The sequence below is a fragment of the Mesoplodon bidens genome (genome assembly GCF_964165515.1).
Source record: "Mesoplodon bidens genome assembly, chromosome: 13".
In the NCBI taxonomy this organism is placed as follows: Eukaryota; Metazoa; Chordata; class Mammalia; order Artiodactyla; family Ziphiidae; genus Mesoplodon; species Mesoplodon bidens.
Genome location: NC_138169.1, coordinates 8900973 through 8917730, shown reverse-complemented (window position 1 = coordinate 8917730; position 16758 = coordinate 8900973). Strand labels below are relative to the sequence as shown.

At 38.8% G+C, this 16758-nt stretch overlaps 1 protein-coding gene across 7 annotated transcripts in view; it reads right to left on the bottom strand.

Annotated features, from left to right (window-relative positions):
* The window catches only part of IFT81 (intraflagellar transport 81), a 192638-nt gene that overhangs the window by 69683 nt on the left and 106197 nt on the right, over positions 1–16758 (bottom strand). For 4 of the 7 annotated variants that reach the window (XM_081253178.1, XM_081253182.1, XM_081253183.1 and 1 more), the window contains exons 1-8: positions 13671–13749; positions 10985–11149; positions 10356–10459; positions 9637–9817; positions 6405–6494; positions 4071–4136; positions 3647–3757; positions 1591–1675 (exon numbers count right to left, since the gene is read on the bottom strand). In XM_081253178.1, coding sequence (XP_081109304.1) covers positions 1591–1675; positions 3647–3757; positions 4071–4136; positions 6405–6494; positions 9637–9817; positions 10356–10459; positions 10985–11128 — 781 coding nt within the window. In that variant the 5' untranslated portion in view covers positions 11129–11149; positions 13671–13749. Of the gene's footprint in view, positions 1–1590; positions 1676–3646; positions 3758–4070; positions 4137–6404; positions 6495–9636; positions 9818–10355; positions 10460–10984; positions 11150–13243; positions 13371–13670; positions 13750–16758 lie in introns of those variants that run through there. The other 3 variants (XM_081253181.1, XM_081253179.1, XM_081253180.1) reach the window with 3 other exon arrangements.

Below are 16758 nucleotides of genomic sequence, written 5' to 3'. Positions count from 1 at the left end.
AGACACCATCGACTAAATTACAAACACCATATGAAATGCATACATAAAGTATAAGATGTATCCCAATTGCAAAAACAATTAAAATGGTAAAGAACATGTGTCTAGAATCAAGGAAATACTGTATTATCTCTTTCAACAGCTTTATTGAGATATAATTTATCACACAGCCATAAAATTCATCTGTTTAAAGTGTACAATTCAATGGCTTTTAGTAAATTCACAGAATTGTGTAACGATTACCACAATCAATTTTAGACCATTTTAATCAGCTTCAAAAGAAGCCTCTATACCCACTAGCAGTCACCTCCTCCCCCCATCATCCACCTACCAGCACAGCTGTCCTCCCCTACAGTTCCCCAACCCTAGGCAATCACTAGTTTGACTTCCATCTCTATGGATTTGCTTATTCTGGAAATTTCATACAAATGGGATCCTATAATATGTTTTTTGTGACTAGTTTCTTTCACTTAAGATGTTTTTGGGGTTCATCCATATTGTAGCATGTATCAACACTTCATTCCTTTTATTCTTGAATAACATTCCACTGTATGGATATGCTACAGTTTGTTTATTCATTCATCAGTTTAGGGATACCGGGGTTGTTTTCACTTTTTGGCTATTATGAACAATGCTGCTATGAACATTTATGTACAAGTTTTTGGATGGGCATATGTTTTAAACTCTCTTGGGTAGAATAAAATTGCTGGATCATATGGTAATTCTAGGTTTAACACTTTGAGGAACTGCCAAACTGTTTTCCAAAGTGGATGCATCATTTTACATTCCCACTAGCAAAGTATGCAGGTTCCAATTTCTCTACATCCTTGTCAACACCTGGTATTGACTGTCTTTTTTATTACAGTCGTTTTGTATATTATATCTTAGAGTATAAAATTTCACAGAATACTAGAAAAAGATAAATTAACCTTCCCATAGCTGGATATTTATATTGAAATATTTCTCCAATACCAATGAGAACTTTTTACTGCTCTTCCAATTTACATGGTCTCCCTTCTGATGAGCACACTTAAAAAATGCCTAGGATAGGTTTGGTGGTATAATCTGGGATATCAGAACAATGTATCCTCTATGTAAAGCTAATGTGCCAGCAGAGCCAGGGATACCCATGTCATTAGCACAAGCCAAAATATGAAACAACACTCAGTTTTAAGGGTCCAGCATTTTACTCTTTTTCTTTATAACCCTGGCACTAAAACAATATTCACATTTTTTCCATCCATCATTCTCATAAAATCCATTCTAAGTATTTTATACATTCACACACCAGAGAGCCTCTCTCCATGGTGGTTTTCATTAGTTCACCTTCTGACAAAACACTGAAAGGGAATTTAAAAACCACAGGTCTTTAAAGGGAATTTAAAAACCACAGGTGAACCCTTAAGGATGTCTTCACCAGGGCTGTCACTTACTAGCTAGGAAATGATGCCCTAAAATGCTGAGCTATCACTTGACGATAAGTAGTTCCCATTATTAAGGAAGACTACTGATTTAAACTAATATTCTCACTAATATGATGACTTATATCATATTATGTGATCATCTATATCATATAATATAATTTCCACTTACTTTCAGGCTTCGCATCTGCTGCTGCACGGCGCATACTTTTCAACTGGTTTTGTATTCTTTGCAGTCTCTGCACTGCATGAAATAGCTTTAAAATACAATTAGATCTATTACTTCCTTAGTCTAATGAAACCTACCATTCATATAGACACGCAATGAAAAATACAAGTTCCACATAATTATTATGCTGTAAAGGGAACAAATGATAAAAACAAAGAAATTACTAAGCTAAACCCAAAATGTAATTGGTTCGCTCAATACCTTCTCATGTAAAACTTAAAAGAAAAGCTTTCAGACATTTTTTCTTTAGTTATTTGTTGAATTAGGTGATCAAGGAAAAATGCTGGTTAGAAAAGTATATGCACCAGGCTTTTCTTGTTACAACATGGTTTTCTTTATTCTAAGGAATGCTAGCATTCTCAGAAATGATGGCTCAGGAATCAGAAACTGATGCTAAGTAACCATTCAGGGCGTGGGCAATGCAGCTTACTGCTGCAGGGTAACTATTATGATGCCAAGCCAAGTTCCAAAAGAGCCAAACATCTAAACTGCTCACTTAGTAGGAAATGAAGCTGATTTGAAATATATTTTTAATGTACAAGTCTACTCAGTTTTAAGATAATTTTTTTTTTTTTTGCGGTACGTGGGCCTCTCACTGTTGTGGCCTCTCCCGTTGCGGAGCACAGGCTCCGGACGCGCAGGCTCAGCAGCCGTGGCTCACAGGCCCAGCCGCTCTGCGGCATGTAGGATCTTCCCGGACCGGGGCACGAACCCGTGTCCCCTGCATTGGCAGGCGGACTCTCAACCACTGCGCCACCAGGGAAGCCCTAAGATAGATTTTTAATAAAATACAAGAAATACTTTCTGGCTGGGAATTCCCTGGTGGTGCAGTGGTTAAGAATCTGCCTGCCAGTGCAGGGGACACAGGTTCGAGCCCTGGTCTGGGAAGATCCCACATGCCGTGGAGCAACTAAGCCCATGTGCCACAACTACAGAGCCTGTGCTCTAGAGCCCATGGGCAAAAACCACTGAGCCCATGCACCGCAACTACTGAAGCCCACGTGCCTAGAGCCCGTGCTCCGCAACAACAGAAGCCTCTGCAATGAGAAGCCCGCGCACCGCAGCGAAGAGTAGCCCCGTCTCGCCGCAACTAAAGAAAACCTGCGCGCAGCGAAGAAGACCAAATGCAGCCAAAAATAAATAAATTAATTAATTAATTAAAAACAAAAAGAAATACTTTCTGGCCAAATTATTTTTTCTTTAAGGCAAAGTCTAAAAACGTGGAGTGTGGGTAATTTTGAGCCTTTCAAGATCTGCTTATTTGCCCATGGAGTAAAGTGTAAAGTGATGATCAGTGGAATAAAATGGATGTTTTTTCATAGCCCCAGAATCTCAGGACACCCTTTAGAGATTCTAGAAGTTTTATTAGCAGTTAATCTTACTGCTTAACATTACAATGGATATTCTGTAATGCTGGAACAACATGAGTTAAGCAGGGGCCAAAAGATAGTGTATAGATACCTACAGGGAATAGAACCCAAAAGATGGTATTGTTTTTGCTGTTGGTGCCACACAATACTTTTTGTTGTTGTTGTTGTTTGTTGCTTTTTTAAATAAATTTATTTATTTATTTTATATTTTATTTTTGGCTGTGTTGGGTCTTCGTTTCTGTGCAACGGCTTTTTCGGCTTTTTCCAGTTGCGGCGAGTGGAGGCCACTCTTCATCGCGGTGCGCGGGCCTCTCACTGTCGCGGCCTCTCCCGTTGCGGAGCACAGGCTCTAGATGCGCAGGCTCAGTAGTTGTGGCTCACGGGCTTAGTTGCTCCGCGGCATGTGGGATCTTCCCAGACCAGGGCTTGAACCCATGTCCCCTGCATTGGCAGGCAGATTCTCAACCACTGCGCCACCAGGGAAGCCCGCCACACAATACTCTTAAAAAGAGTATTTCATCATGTTAACAAAGGGAAACTTCTACAATTCTAAAAAATCTTCTTTACATTTGAATGATCAGCAGGGACTATTTCTTTCCCAATGAGAATATAAACTTTTATGTGGGTACCTGATTCTTTTGTTCCTGTTTCTGTTGTGCAAGAAATTCTTCTCTCTCTTTCTCAACTCGAAGTTGCCTTGCTATTTTAAGCATCCGTTGATGATTCTGAACTGTCTCCACCTACAGTGAGGGAATAAATAGTATATGTTACTATCAGGTTTAAGAAAGACATTAGCATGTCATGTGACTCAAACATCCATTTATCATTTCCTTTTGGTAAACAGTATTCCCTACAGATGACACTAAAGTTTCAGACTCCAGGTCCTTAACAAGTTTTGGGCTACTGCCTAGGGAGATTCCCTTTCCATCAATGTATTTGACTCCAGCCTCCGATGTACACTCATGCCTTGCTTAATCTTTATTTGCATTCCTAAATCTTTGCAAGTCCTTGGGACTTGGGGCCAAAGTCTTACAGTGCTAATTCTTGCCTTACCCTTTTCTTCAACCGTTCAACTCTCTTAATGAGCTGATCCTTTTCTTCCTCCATTGCACTGATATCCTAAAAAGTAGTCAAGAAGACGTTATAAGAAAAAGTATTCTTTGTCTGTAGAATTCAGGTAAGGTCTTTACATGATTATGCATCTACCATTTCCATCATTTATAACCAGAGCGTTAAGAAACAAAGATCCTCTTTTGGATGAAGGGCATTTCTATTCCCACCCCTCACCCCAGGGTTCTTTATGCAGGGTAATTTATTTGGTAGCTTGGTGTTCATCTAGAAAAGCAACTGAAACAGGTTACAAAGCAGCAAGGTAAAGTTGCCAACCAGACCATTTGTGCTCTGATTCCAAATATGGGCACATGGTTTTTCAAAAATCTTCTATAATGGAAAGTGTACAGGTCTAAAAACATGAACAACAGCTGTTGACATCCCGTCTGCTCTGTTAAATACCAAACTATATATTCTGTCAATTTTCCATCAAAATTATGTTTAAGGCTATGGTGTTTTCAAGACATAAATTTGTATCTGGTTTTGTCAATTAACCAATTCCCTTTCTAAAAATAAAGATTTCAAAAATGTCTTTTAACCAGCTCCACAATAGTTTCTAGTGAAAACAAACAAACAAAAAATCCTTCCTAACCCAAAAAACTAATAGGCTAACTCTCACAGTAATAATAAAAGGAAAAATATATACGGTAGTCAGTACTGACAGGATTTGGGGAAATAGGCACTGTTACTACTGGTGGCATTATATTGAAGAACAATATCAAAAGTCTTAAAATAAATGTGTATGCATTCTGGCTCAGTAATTTCACCTCTGGAAATCTATAAAGGTTCTCATAGATGTCAATTATATCTAAAATTTGGAAATGACCCACATGTCTGAGGATTATTAAGTAAATTATGGCACAACACAATGAAAATCACTAAAAATTATGAAGAATGTTGAATGACATGAGAAAAAGTCATGATATGACATTACTTGAAAGAAGCAGATTATAACATTTATATATAATACAATACCAAGAAAAAGGTTTAAATATATTCACTAATATATCAGTAGCAGTTATCACTAGAGCATGGCATTTTGAGTGAATTATTTTCTATTTTTTGCTTAATCATACTTCTTTATAAAGAATATGTTGAAAAATACTTTGGTAATAATTAATAAAATTAAAGTCACAGACTCTAGGTTATTTTATCATTTTAGTCTACTCACATGACATAATGGAGGAACCGTAGATGGACATCACTCTTATTCCATACTTTGTGATAACTATCTACTTATGGGTCTTTCTTTTCCATCAGATGTGAGTTCACCTTTCATTTCTTATACATTCATACATACATTCTCAAACTCTTATTGAGAACCTACTACATGCCGGGCACTGTGATAGGCACTGGGGATACTGTGGTGAACAAGATATGTAGACATGGTCCCTGCCCTCACTGGGTTTAAATACAGTTGGTAAGACAGACATTAAAATAATCATAAGTGTAATGAGTGTTATGAAACAGAAAGAACTGGGGGGAACTAATCTATCTAGGGAATCAGGGAAGGCCTCCCTGAGGAAGCAACTTCTAATATTTCCTGTTTGAATGAGAAGATAAAGATGTGATTTCTAAAAATACAAAATCCATGAAAGTGAGAATTAGCAATTGTTTAGAGAAAGAACTTACACACCTAGCAAGAATATAAAGACATTTTTTGGAGAACACTAAGTAACATACATCAAAAGTCCTAAAAATTCTCATATGCTTTAATAAGCAATTCTACTTCTAGGAATTTACTCTAAGGAAACAATCGCAGGTACCCCCAAATAAATTTATGTAGAAGATAATCGCAGCATTATCTATGACAGCAAAAAATGACAACAAAACATCAAAAATTGTTAGACTATCCATACCATAGAATATTAAATTAATATTAATAATTAATTAATATTAATTTAGTCACGAAAAATCATACTGCAGAAAGATAACAATGGGAATATATTCACATGTAATGATTAAAAAAACAAATAATTATGTATAGCATGATCCCAAATACACACACACATATATATTTTTTTCTATATCATATATATATATTAGATAAAGACCCAAATTTTAATTGCTTTTAATCCATGGTAATGGTTTATATAGTACATAAGAACTAATTATGAATTTACCCTGGCCTCATTAATTTCTTCAGTAAAGAATCAGCAAAGGTCCTACAAAAGAAAATTTGCCATTTGCTATCACTAGTTTCCACATAATCTTAAGACTCATACTAAATTTAAATCAAGTCCAAAAAAAAATGGTTATTATGTTTTTTTCCTTTACCCTTCTTATTTCTGCTGTAGAAAATCCAGATGTCTTGAGCTGCTCACATTCTTTATGCAAAGTTTTAAAGGCTTCCATCAAATCTTCATACTAAAAGAACAAGTTAAAAAATTATAAACTAGTGACTAGATCCAGTAGGCTTTTCTTAATCAGGTTATCTATTAACTTAAAGTGATTACTTAATCGGTATAGAACAGTATTTAAATATATCCTTTAACATTTATATAGGACACAAAAAAAGTTGGTGTATATAATCTGGCCTCTAAAGACTTCTCTGGTTACTTCCCTAACCAACACTCCATTCACTAGCTTTGTTGATCTTCTTTCAATCCCTGGAATATTCCACCTTCACTTTACACACCCTATTCCCTCTGAGAATACTCTATGACTCCCTCACCCTTTGCCAGTATAGCTCCTATTAATCCTTCAGGTCTCAGCACAGACACCACTATCCTCAAAGAAGCCTTCTCTAGCCCTGTACCTATTCCATATCAGAGTATCATGATATCAGAGTAAATATCATATAAAATTATAATTGCTAGTTACTTGTCTGTCTCCCTCATTTAGACAGTGAGAGTCAGGAGGATAAGAATCATATTACTTGTGGAGACTTCTACATTCCTAGGGCCTAGCATAGTGAATAACCAATACAGGTGTTCAATAAAAAGTAGTTAAAGGAATGAAAAAAATCACAACTCTTATCCAAAATTTTTTAAAAATAGGTTTTTTTGTGGATAATGACAGAAAATTAATAATATTTTTTCTTGACTGATCATATTCTGCAAGTCTGTAAATCAATCATTTAAAACTCTTCATTCAGAAAGACAATGTTCATTTTTTATTAGGCTCTCTATTAAATGGCTAAATGTGTAAGTCATTTTATACATATACTTCAAACATGCTTCGAGGACAAACATGTCTTTATTATTATTAATCCTTCCATTAATAATTAGCTGGGCGTGTTTAGTAAAAGCCTATTAATAACCTTCCTCCAGGGACGTCCCTGGTGGTGCAGTGGTTAAGAATCCACCTGCCAGTGCAGGGGACACGGGTTTGAGCCCTGGTCCGGGAAGATCCCACGTGCCGCAGAGCAACTAAGCCCATGCGCCACAACTACCGAGCCGGTGCTCTAGAGCCCGCATGCCGCAACTACTGAAGCCCGCGTGCCTAGAGCCCGCGCTCCGCAACAAGAGAAGCCACCGCAACGAGAAGCCTGAGCCCCGCAACGAAGAGTTGCCCCCACTCGCCCCAACTAGAGAAAGCCTGCGCACAGCAACGAAGACCCAACACAGGCAAATAAATAAATAAATTTATTTTAAAAATAAAATAAAATAACCTTCCTCCAGAGGAATTGGTTTCTATCAAATTTATTGATGTGGGAGGGTAGGGAGGATAAAATATTTCATATTTACACCTCTCTATTTCTTACATTATGTAAAGCATTCAAAGGTAGGGGCTGCAGTGGTATCATTCTGCTGTACTTTTCTCAAGGCATCTACTGTAACGTTTGACATAATTATTTGCATAAATCTTTCAACCCTAGAAATGTCTTAAGGGATCAATACTGACTCTATTTTGAGTGACTGCTATGGCTACCCAAAAATAACAAAATACATGGATGAAAAAACATTTAGTTGATTGTTTCAATTAATACAAATTTTGAGCACATACCATATAGAAGCAACCCTACCAAACTCTGGAGGAAAACAAAGATGGATAAGACATGATACCTGTTTTCATAGATCTCATAATCTATTGGGAGAGACAGATTGACAGGCTACTCACAACAAACTGGCACAGAACGGTCTACGTACCTACGATAGAACAAAAGCACAAATGCTAAACAGAGGCAAATTTTTTTCTTTTAAATCAAAGTTCTTTGAAATCTTAAGCCTAAATTCTTTCTTTCCATAGTCTTTGATCAGCAATGTGCTTTGAAATCACAGGACCAGGAGCCAGACCAGCCAGAATCCTGAGTAGTCAAGAGCTTTAAGACCTTAAGGCCAGAACCCAGTATCACCCCAAAACTCTGGAGAGGAAAGTACACTGAAATTGCAAATTCCTGGTCCTTTCTCTACCTTCTGCCTGATTGGAACATCCTTTGATATCATAAGCTTGGCTTCTTTGTCTACACACAATCTTTGAAGGTGCTCACATGTACCAATTCACCTGGCATACTGTCAATTTATACCTTTTGCTCCAGTGTAATTATTATAACCCCTTTCCTCTCTGATTTTGATGACAAATTATACAGTCACAGAACTGATCAACAAAGTGTTCTGCAGTCCCAAGCCCAGGATCCTATCTACCCACAATTCTTTTTTATTCAACCCACATTTATTTATTTATTTTTTAAACATCTTTATTGGAGTATAATTGCTTTACAATGGTGTGTTAGTTTCTGCTTTATAACAAAGTGAATCAGCTATACATATACATATATCCCCATATCTCCTCCCTCTTGTGTCTCCCTCCCACCCTTCCTATCCCACCGCTCTAGGTGGTCACAAAGTACCGAGCTGATCTCCCTATGCCATGCAGCTGCTTCCCACTAGTTATCTACCTTACGTTTGGTCGTGTATATATGTCAATGCCACTCTCTCACTTCATCCCAGCTTACCCTTCCCCCTCCCCGTGTCCTCAAGTCCATTCTCTACGTCTGCATCTTTATTCCTGTCCTACCCCTAGGTTCTTCATAACCCCTTTTTTTTTTTTTTTAGATTCCATATATATGTGTTAGCATATGGTATTTGTTTTTCTCTTTCTGACTTACTTCACTCTGTATGACAGACTCTAGGTCCATCCACCTCACTACAAATAACTCAATTTCCTTTCTTTTTATAGCTGAGTAAAAAATATGGAACACTTCATGAATTTGCGTGTCATCCCTGCGCAGGGGCCATGATAATCTTCTCTGTGTCATTCCAATTTTTAGTAAATGTGCTGCCAAAGCGAGCACCACAATTCTTAAGTAATAATTATTCTAAGATCCAAATTTCAGGGGTTTTTTTTCTATCCACATACTCTATCACCAAAAAGGTATTTGTGTGCAAAAGTCAATATTTTCATAAGTGATTACAGCTGAACATTAGTTGATAACTATATTACCTTTTGATGCCACTGGAAATACGGAGACAGCAAATAAACTAAAGTGAGATCAATATATATTTGAAAGTGTGCACCTTGAAATCCACTACGGATAGCTTAAAAATACCATTTATATATTGTATACCTGTTTATTGGTATCAGCCACGGTTTCATCCTGAAGAAACTCACTTGGTACCTCAAGTTTTATTAAAAAACGAGCTAAATATGCTCTTTTCTTCAGTTCATTAGTCCTCTGAAGAAGCCAGTGGAGCACTGGGTAAATTACAGGTTTACTTCCAATCACCAGACCCTGACGAAAGTTACTCCTATAAAAAGAAAATAAACACACACACAGAGGCTTATAAGTAAACCTTGAAAAGAGGTAACATTTGCTCAAAATCCAATTTACAATTTCCTGATTGCTTTCCATGACTATTTAAAAAAGATAAAACCAAGGTTAATCTAAAGTCAGTCTGCACATTAACAATAATCATAAAATTGGGCCTTTAATGTATCACTGGAATATACAGGGAGGTTGTTTTGGAACCAGTAACCAGTACAGTCAGCCTAAATACTTCACTTCATTGACTGGACAGGTTTAAGTCATTGTTTTTGTCTAGGATGGCAGATAAATGATAAAATGGAATCATGGAATTGCCTGACTTTTCTGATTAAGAGAAAGAACTGACTCACTTAAGACTCCTGCATGACAAAAGAACATTAAGAATTCAAGATTATTTTGAAATTCAGTGATTTTCTGAGGCCACTGACTTAGGGAAAACAGGCATTGCCAGGAAGACTGACTGTGAAGGTTTGGATATTAAAGCACAGCTCTAAGAAAGCAATACTTGATCAGATTCTTACATGTCCGTGGCATTTCCTGGAGGTTTGTATTTAAGGATACCAAGAAGGCTCAACATCCTTTTGGCTGTCTGCTCTGGCATCTCCTCTCTGATATCAACAACCTGCTAACAAAGAAATTGAAAATATGTTATTATTGTAAATATAACAAAGTACAATATTTAAACTCACTGACAAAATTGTTCTGCTAGAGCGTAACAGTCACAACGGTCTCTTCAAAAACGGATTAAGTATGGAGGCCCCCAGATTCCAAGTGAGGGTACATACAAGTATGATCAGGATTCATATTAAGAAAGTCAAGCTTTAAAAAGTCTCAGTGGAAAAGACCAGTGTATGAGAGACATGAGCCAACTTGCAACACAATAAAACCTTTCGTAAAAGCATCTTCATTCCAGGACCAAATCTATTTATGTTTGGAAGTAGACAAATAATTTCTAAATAAGGTACAAGTAGATAATTTAGTTTTTGAGCTATTAAGAAACCTTAAAGATCATCTACTATCTATAGCTTTACAGGCATGGAAAATTAGGCCCAGAGAGGTTAAATAATTTGCCCTAGATGCACAGATATTTAGTGGCAGAAGCTGGCCTTCTTGCCACCCTTTTCATCACAGAGAAGAAGAAAACTCTTACCTTTGGGTCAATCTCAGCCAGAACATCACTGAGAACTTGTAATAGTTGCATTGGCTCCAGGGAATCAAATGTGATCAAGTTATAGTTCTTCCTAAAAGGCTCCTTATTGAGATTGTCCACGATGAATTTGATTTGATCACTCATAATTAGGTCTTATAATTTAAACTAAAGAGTAAAAATACAGAAAAAAATTCCTCAATATTGGTAATAAAAGTTCTGTATTAACAAAATACAGTCAACCGAAACTCAGGAAGTAGGCATGGGAAGTATTCTACATGGCATATAAAATGCTGGGAAGAGGGTTATCTTGTTGAAAGAAAAAGAGTATGCAGACTTTATTAGGAATGTTACAGTACATACTGTTAATATTTAATGACCTGTTTTTGTATATGCATCTGATAGCAATCATCTGAATTAACACTGAATTAATGTGGACAAATCCACCGACATTAACATTTCTCCCACTCAGTTTCACATTTTCTACCTAGAGGTAAAAACTTGCTAGCCTATAAACATGCTTCTTTTTTTTTTTTTTTAATTAGCAGCCCACATTAATCCAAATTACCAATTTCTCTGGAGAATCATATCTGGCAACCCTGGACCCACTGGGTACCTGGCCACAACCACCTGAAGCTGGGTAGAGGCTGCAAGCTTCAGCCTTGGGGGTGCGCTCTTTGGTTTTGTTTTGGTTTCCTCCACCAGGTACTCTTCACACACTGATGCATCAACTCTGCCACCCTTGAGTCATTAAGGCTTTCATCTCCTTTGCCTTCAATAGTTCCACAGTCTCTGCCTCTCCCATTCCAAATCACTTTGTAGGCGTCTCATTGCCAACAAAATAAAGTCCAAACTTCTTGGATTTTGAGACCCTTTAAGATCTAGCTCAATTTACAGTTTCTCAGTATTATTTCCAATTGTTACCTTACACCCTTTCAAACTTCAGCTGACTGAAATAAGCACTGCTCCCTAAATAGCTTTTCCATCTCTGCCTTCAGTTAATGCTGTTTTTTCTGCCTAGGACTGTTCTCCCTTTCCCCCATCTCTAAAGGTGCAAATCCTAACCACGTCTCAAGCTCTGCCCTCCAAATCCAAGTTCCTCTAGGAAATCTTTCTCAAGCTATCCCCCAGTTCTGCATCAGAAAGGCAGCATGTGCCCTCCAAGCTGACCACTTTATCTGCACTGCTCTCCTGGAGTTACTTTTCTGTTTTGTACTAGTTACTTACGGACAGTTTCTCTTCTCTACTAAACTGTAAATTCCATGAGGACATATCTGTGCCTAATTCTATCTCTGAATATCCACTGCATCTAAAACAGTGACTTCTTCCACTAGACTGAATTTGTTCACAGGCCCAAGGCCAGAAAATAAGCATAAGCCTAAATAGAGTGGCAGTGAGGAAGATTATAACTTTTTAAAAAATTGATTACCTGATTATTTAACTGCTGAAACAGCTTAACCAAGGCTATTAGTGTTTCTTGCACACAGGTATCACTTGTTTAGTATGGGAAAAAGTGGTAAAATTTGCAGACAGGCAATTTTTTTAGAGTAGCTATTTTTAAAAATGAATTTAAAAATGAACTACTAAAAAAAGAAATAAAGAAAAAAATACTTCAGTGCTCCCTAATAGTTCCTAATCATGAAATGAAGAGATGCTATTTTATTTAAGACATTCATTGGAGCTGCATGCACCTTGCTCTGAAATAGGTTTTTTAAAGTGGGTGGGTGGAGCTAGATACCTAACATTGAAATGTAAAAATATTATCATTTCCTCATAAGTATGATAAAATTATGAGTAAATGATTATTATTTTTGAAAAATAAGCCAAAAGAAGGTAGAAAAGATAACCAATGTGGTTTAAAATTTTGAGGTTTCCTTTAAACTATAAAAGGAAAACCTTTACATAAATTAAATAAAAATCCACACTGGAGATGCAAATTTTCCACTGTCGAAAGTATTTTAAGTATAAGTCCACGTCACAATCTTCACACACGGATATATTAATTTTTAACTCTTTAGAAATCATATACATGTAGAAATTACACATACATAAAACGTAACACATACACACAGATATATATTCTTTTTTTCCCTTCCCAAAACCAGAATACTTGGATAAACAAGTAAAACGTTCCCAGGAGACAAAGATGTACTGAACAGGTAGGTTGTCTGTGCCCAGTGGGCTCTGCGCTCTAAAATTAGCAAAAGCAATCATTCTCCCTCTTCCAGAGGAAAGTCGCCACACTAATTCACAAGCACTCACCCACATAAGAACCCGAGAGGGTGGGGGAGAAGAACTGAAACCAGGACATGCGTTTATCTGGCACAACTCGGCACAGAAACGACGTTGCCCTGGTCCCAGGCTGGCACGCGCGCTGGACCAGCAGCCTCCCAAGATTCCTCAAAATAGTATCTCCCCCACCCCCTCCCGCCCCCGGGGCTCGCGAGAGCGGACAGAGGACCCCACGTCAGACCCAGGCACCTCGCGAGGGCTGCTCTGGGCTCCCCTGCGGTTCATCCCGCGGGGGAGCCGCCCGGATGACTGCGAGGCACCACGGGGGCCGACCCTCGATGTTGGGGTTGAACTGCTGCTACCCCTCCGTTCTCGAGGTGCTGCACTGGGAAGGGGAAGGAGTTCTCTCCTACTTAGGGGTTTGGGGGAGCGTCCGACCGCGGCTTGGCGAAGTTACCTCAAATTCTCCTCACGAAACCACTTCCCCCCCCGGGAAGCATCCGGGCTCTAGTGAGTTCCTAGAGACGAGCTCCCTGGCAACGGTTGCTAGGCCGTGGACACATCACTTCCGGGGGCGGGAGGGTCGGCGCGTTTCCGCGAGGCCCTGGGCGCGCGCTCTGTGGCCAAGGCCCTGGAGGCGAAAGGCGGAGGGAGGGGGGCCCACCTGCAAACTAGCTTCACAGGTTCTGAGCCACTGCGGACAGCTTAGAGAGTTGGGGGTTGTTACCGTGGCAATAAACTTTCCCAAACGTCCTGCAGTTTGCAGTTTACGAAACACTCTCTTCGTTATTCACCCATGTTAAATTCGTGTGCTCTTTCTTTCCTCCTTCCCTCCTTCCTGCTTTCCTTCCCTCCTTCCTTCACCAAACATCGGTGATGACATCTTTGAGGCAGGGCCAGTGGGATTTGAGTTGAGGAAGCATTTGGCCTGGGCTTCAAATTTAGATTTTTGACATAAGTATCTCCAAATTAGGTTACACGTAGGAACAACTGTAGTTTCTTCTGTGAATTGTAGATTAACAGAAGGCACGTTCATCATAGAGATGTCAGCTTCTTTGTCACATTACCGGGCCACATAGCCCGTACTGGGAATTAATTCTTTTCATCCAGAATTTCTTTAATATTCTGAGAGCCTAAAAAAAAAAAAAAAATAGCAAATGGCCTAAGGCTCTCTTTGGCTTCTGAGAGTCTATTTTTAGGCACCTGCAGAAATGAATATAGTCCGCCTTACATTTTCACGCGGTTCACGTTCTATGAGGTAGGCGTGGGGGGCGGAGATCTTCATGTTTAGATCACAGAGGAGGCCAGGAAGACTGGAGCCGAGAGCATCCCGGGACTGCACTAACTGGCTACAGGGGAGAGTTTAATTGATGAATGGTATTTTGAACTGCCCCTATTAGGGTGGAAACCACTGTACTCCGTGATGTCAGCTGGCAATGGAGAAAGGAGAAGGAAAAGAAATGAAATTCCTCACACCCTGAAAACTTAGTTGCCTGCTCAAACGTCTTGGAAGAAACCAACTACAGATTTAGCATCAGACTTACAAAATAAAGCAGGACAAAACAAAAAAAAAAATCCATATTAGGCATCTCCTGTAGGCCCTGCTCTTTGCTGGCCGCTGGGGATGCAGTGGAAGACAGGGAATTACCTGGCCCCTGTCCTCACGAAGCTGACAGTCTATGCAAGAAGAGAGACAATTGAACAGGCAACACCAATATAACTATGACAAATACTATAAAGAAGGACCCAATGATGGGAGAGTCCAGATGAAGGGTCGCAAGTTTATTTGGAGCTGAAGGGATTGTACTGTTAGGAGAGGTTCCATCGGACAATGTGATGTTTAAGGGTCAGTAAAAATTAGCCAAACAAGAAAGGGGAGAGTTTTTTGGGCAGAGGGAACAGAACATTCCAAGATGGGTACATTGCTGGCTGCAGGGTGCTTGGAGAGAAACTAAGACAGGTCCCAGCTCACAGATGCTCAAGACTAGTTGGAGGAGGCAACACTTAAAACCTTGAAAAATTAAATAACTCTGGGAGAAACAATAAAAGATGCAAACAAGGGATTATATAATTACTTGATCTTATTGGGTGTGTTAGGAGATTCTCCTGGCTCCCTGGATTTGGATCTTGGATTGCCATTGTATGGCCTCACGTGAGATTTCTTTTCCTCATCTATAAAATGCGGCTATAATAATACGAGGATTACATGAGTTGATATGGGTTTAGCGATTAGAACAGCGCCCGATACTGGAAGAGCTAAGGACATATTTTACCTTTTTTGTCCCCCTTTTAAAAAAAAAATGAGATGGTTAGATTTGCTCCTTCTGTAGTCTACAGATGTCAGCTATACAAAGATAAGAGTGGCTTTTCTAGTAGTTTTTAGTTCCTCCTCTGCCTGTTGCTGCTATTACAGTTATAAGAACGTGTAAATTCAAGTAGGCAATGGAATCTACCCTTTGCACTCAAACTTGAATTGATTTTATGCTTAATGTGATTGCTCTGGAACACAGGAAAGAATTTGAAGCCAGTCTGCATGCTTCCTGGGATCCATATACTGAGAAGCTTATATTCCAACTTGAAGCAAAGAAGAGAGGCATTGAGCAGCCTTGCACATGTTGGGTCCCTGCCTATCTATCAGGCCCACGCACAGACCAAAGGAAGACTTGTAACCACCCCTTGATTCATTTAAGATAAAAAGATTCATTGAGGTATCCAAGAAGAACTTACCAAGCAACAATTTCACAACAGTGGAGGCATTGCTGAGTACATCCCAAGTTTAGCCACACACACGAAGGCTTTTTTTTCCTTAGATGCTTTACTGAGTCTTCCTTGTAAACCCCCAAAGCTGCCTCTTGGCTGAACTATAGTTGACACTTTTAACAGGTGAAGGGAAGTCTCAGTCATGTGAGACAGCCTCTCTGAAAGATTCCCACTCCTACCCTGACTCTTTTTTTTAATAGCTTATTAAGATATAATCCACATACATACAATCCACCCATTTAAAATATACAATTCAGTTGCTTTTAGCATCTCTACAGAGTTGTGCAACCATTACCACTAATCTAATCCAAGAACATCTTCATTACCCCAAAAAGAAACCCCATTCCCTTTAGCCATCATCTCCCAGTTTGCTTAAGGTGATTAAGCAAACCCACCACCACTTCTCAGCCGCTGGCAACCATTAATCTGCTTTCCTTCTTTATGGACTTGCCTTCTCGGGACAGTTCATATAAATGGAATCATAAAATATGCGGCTCTTTGTGTCTGGCTTCTTTCACTTAAGTTGTAACATTTTCAAGGTTCATCCAAGTTGTAGCACATATCAGTACTTCATTCCACTTTATGGTAGAATAATATTTCATTGTGTGAATTTTTGTTCATCCATTTATCTATTAATAGACATTTGGATTGTTTCCACTTTTGGGCTATAATAAACAGTGCTGCTATGAACATTCATATACATACCTCCACTGTCTCATGGATAAAGCACTTCCATTAGCTAAGTCAGGTAAGCAGGGTATGCACATCAGGGACATGGGTAAATG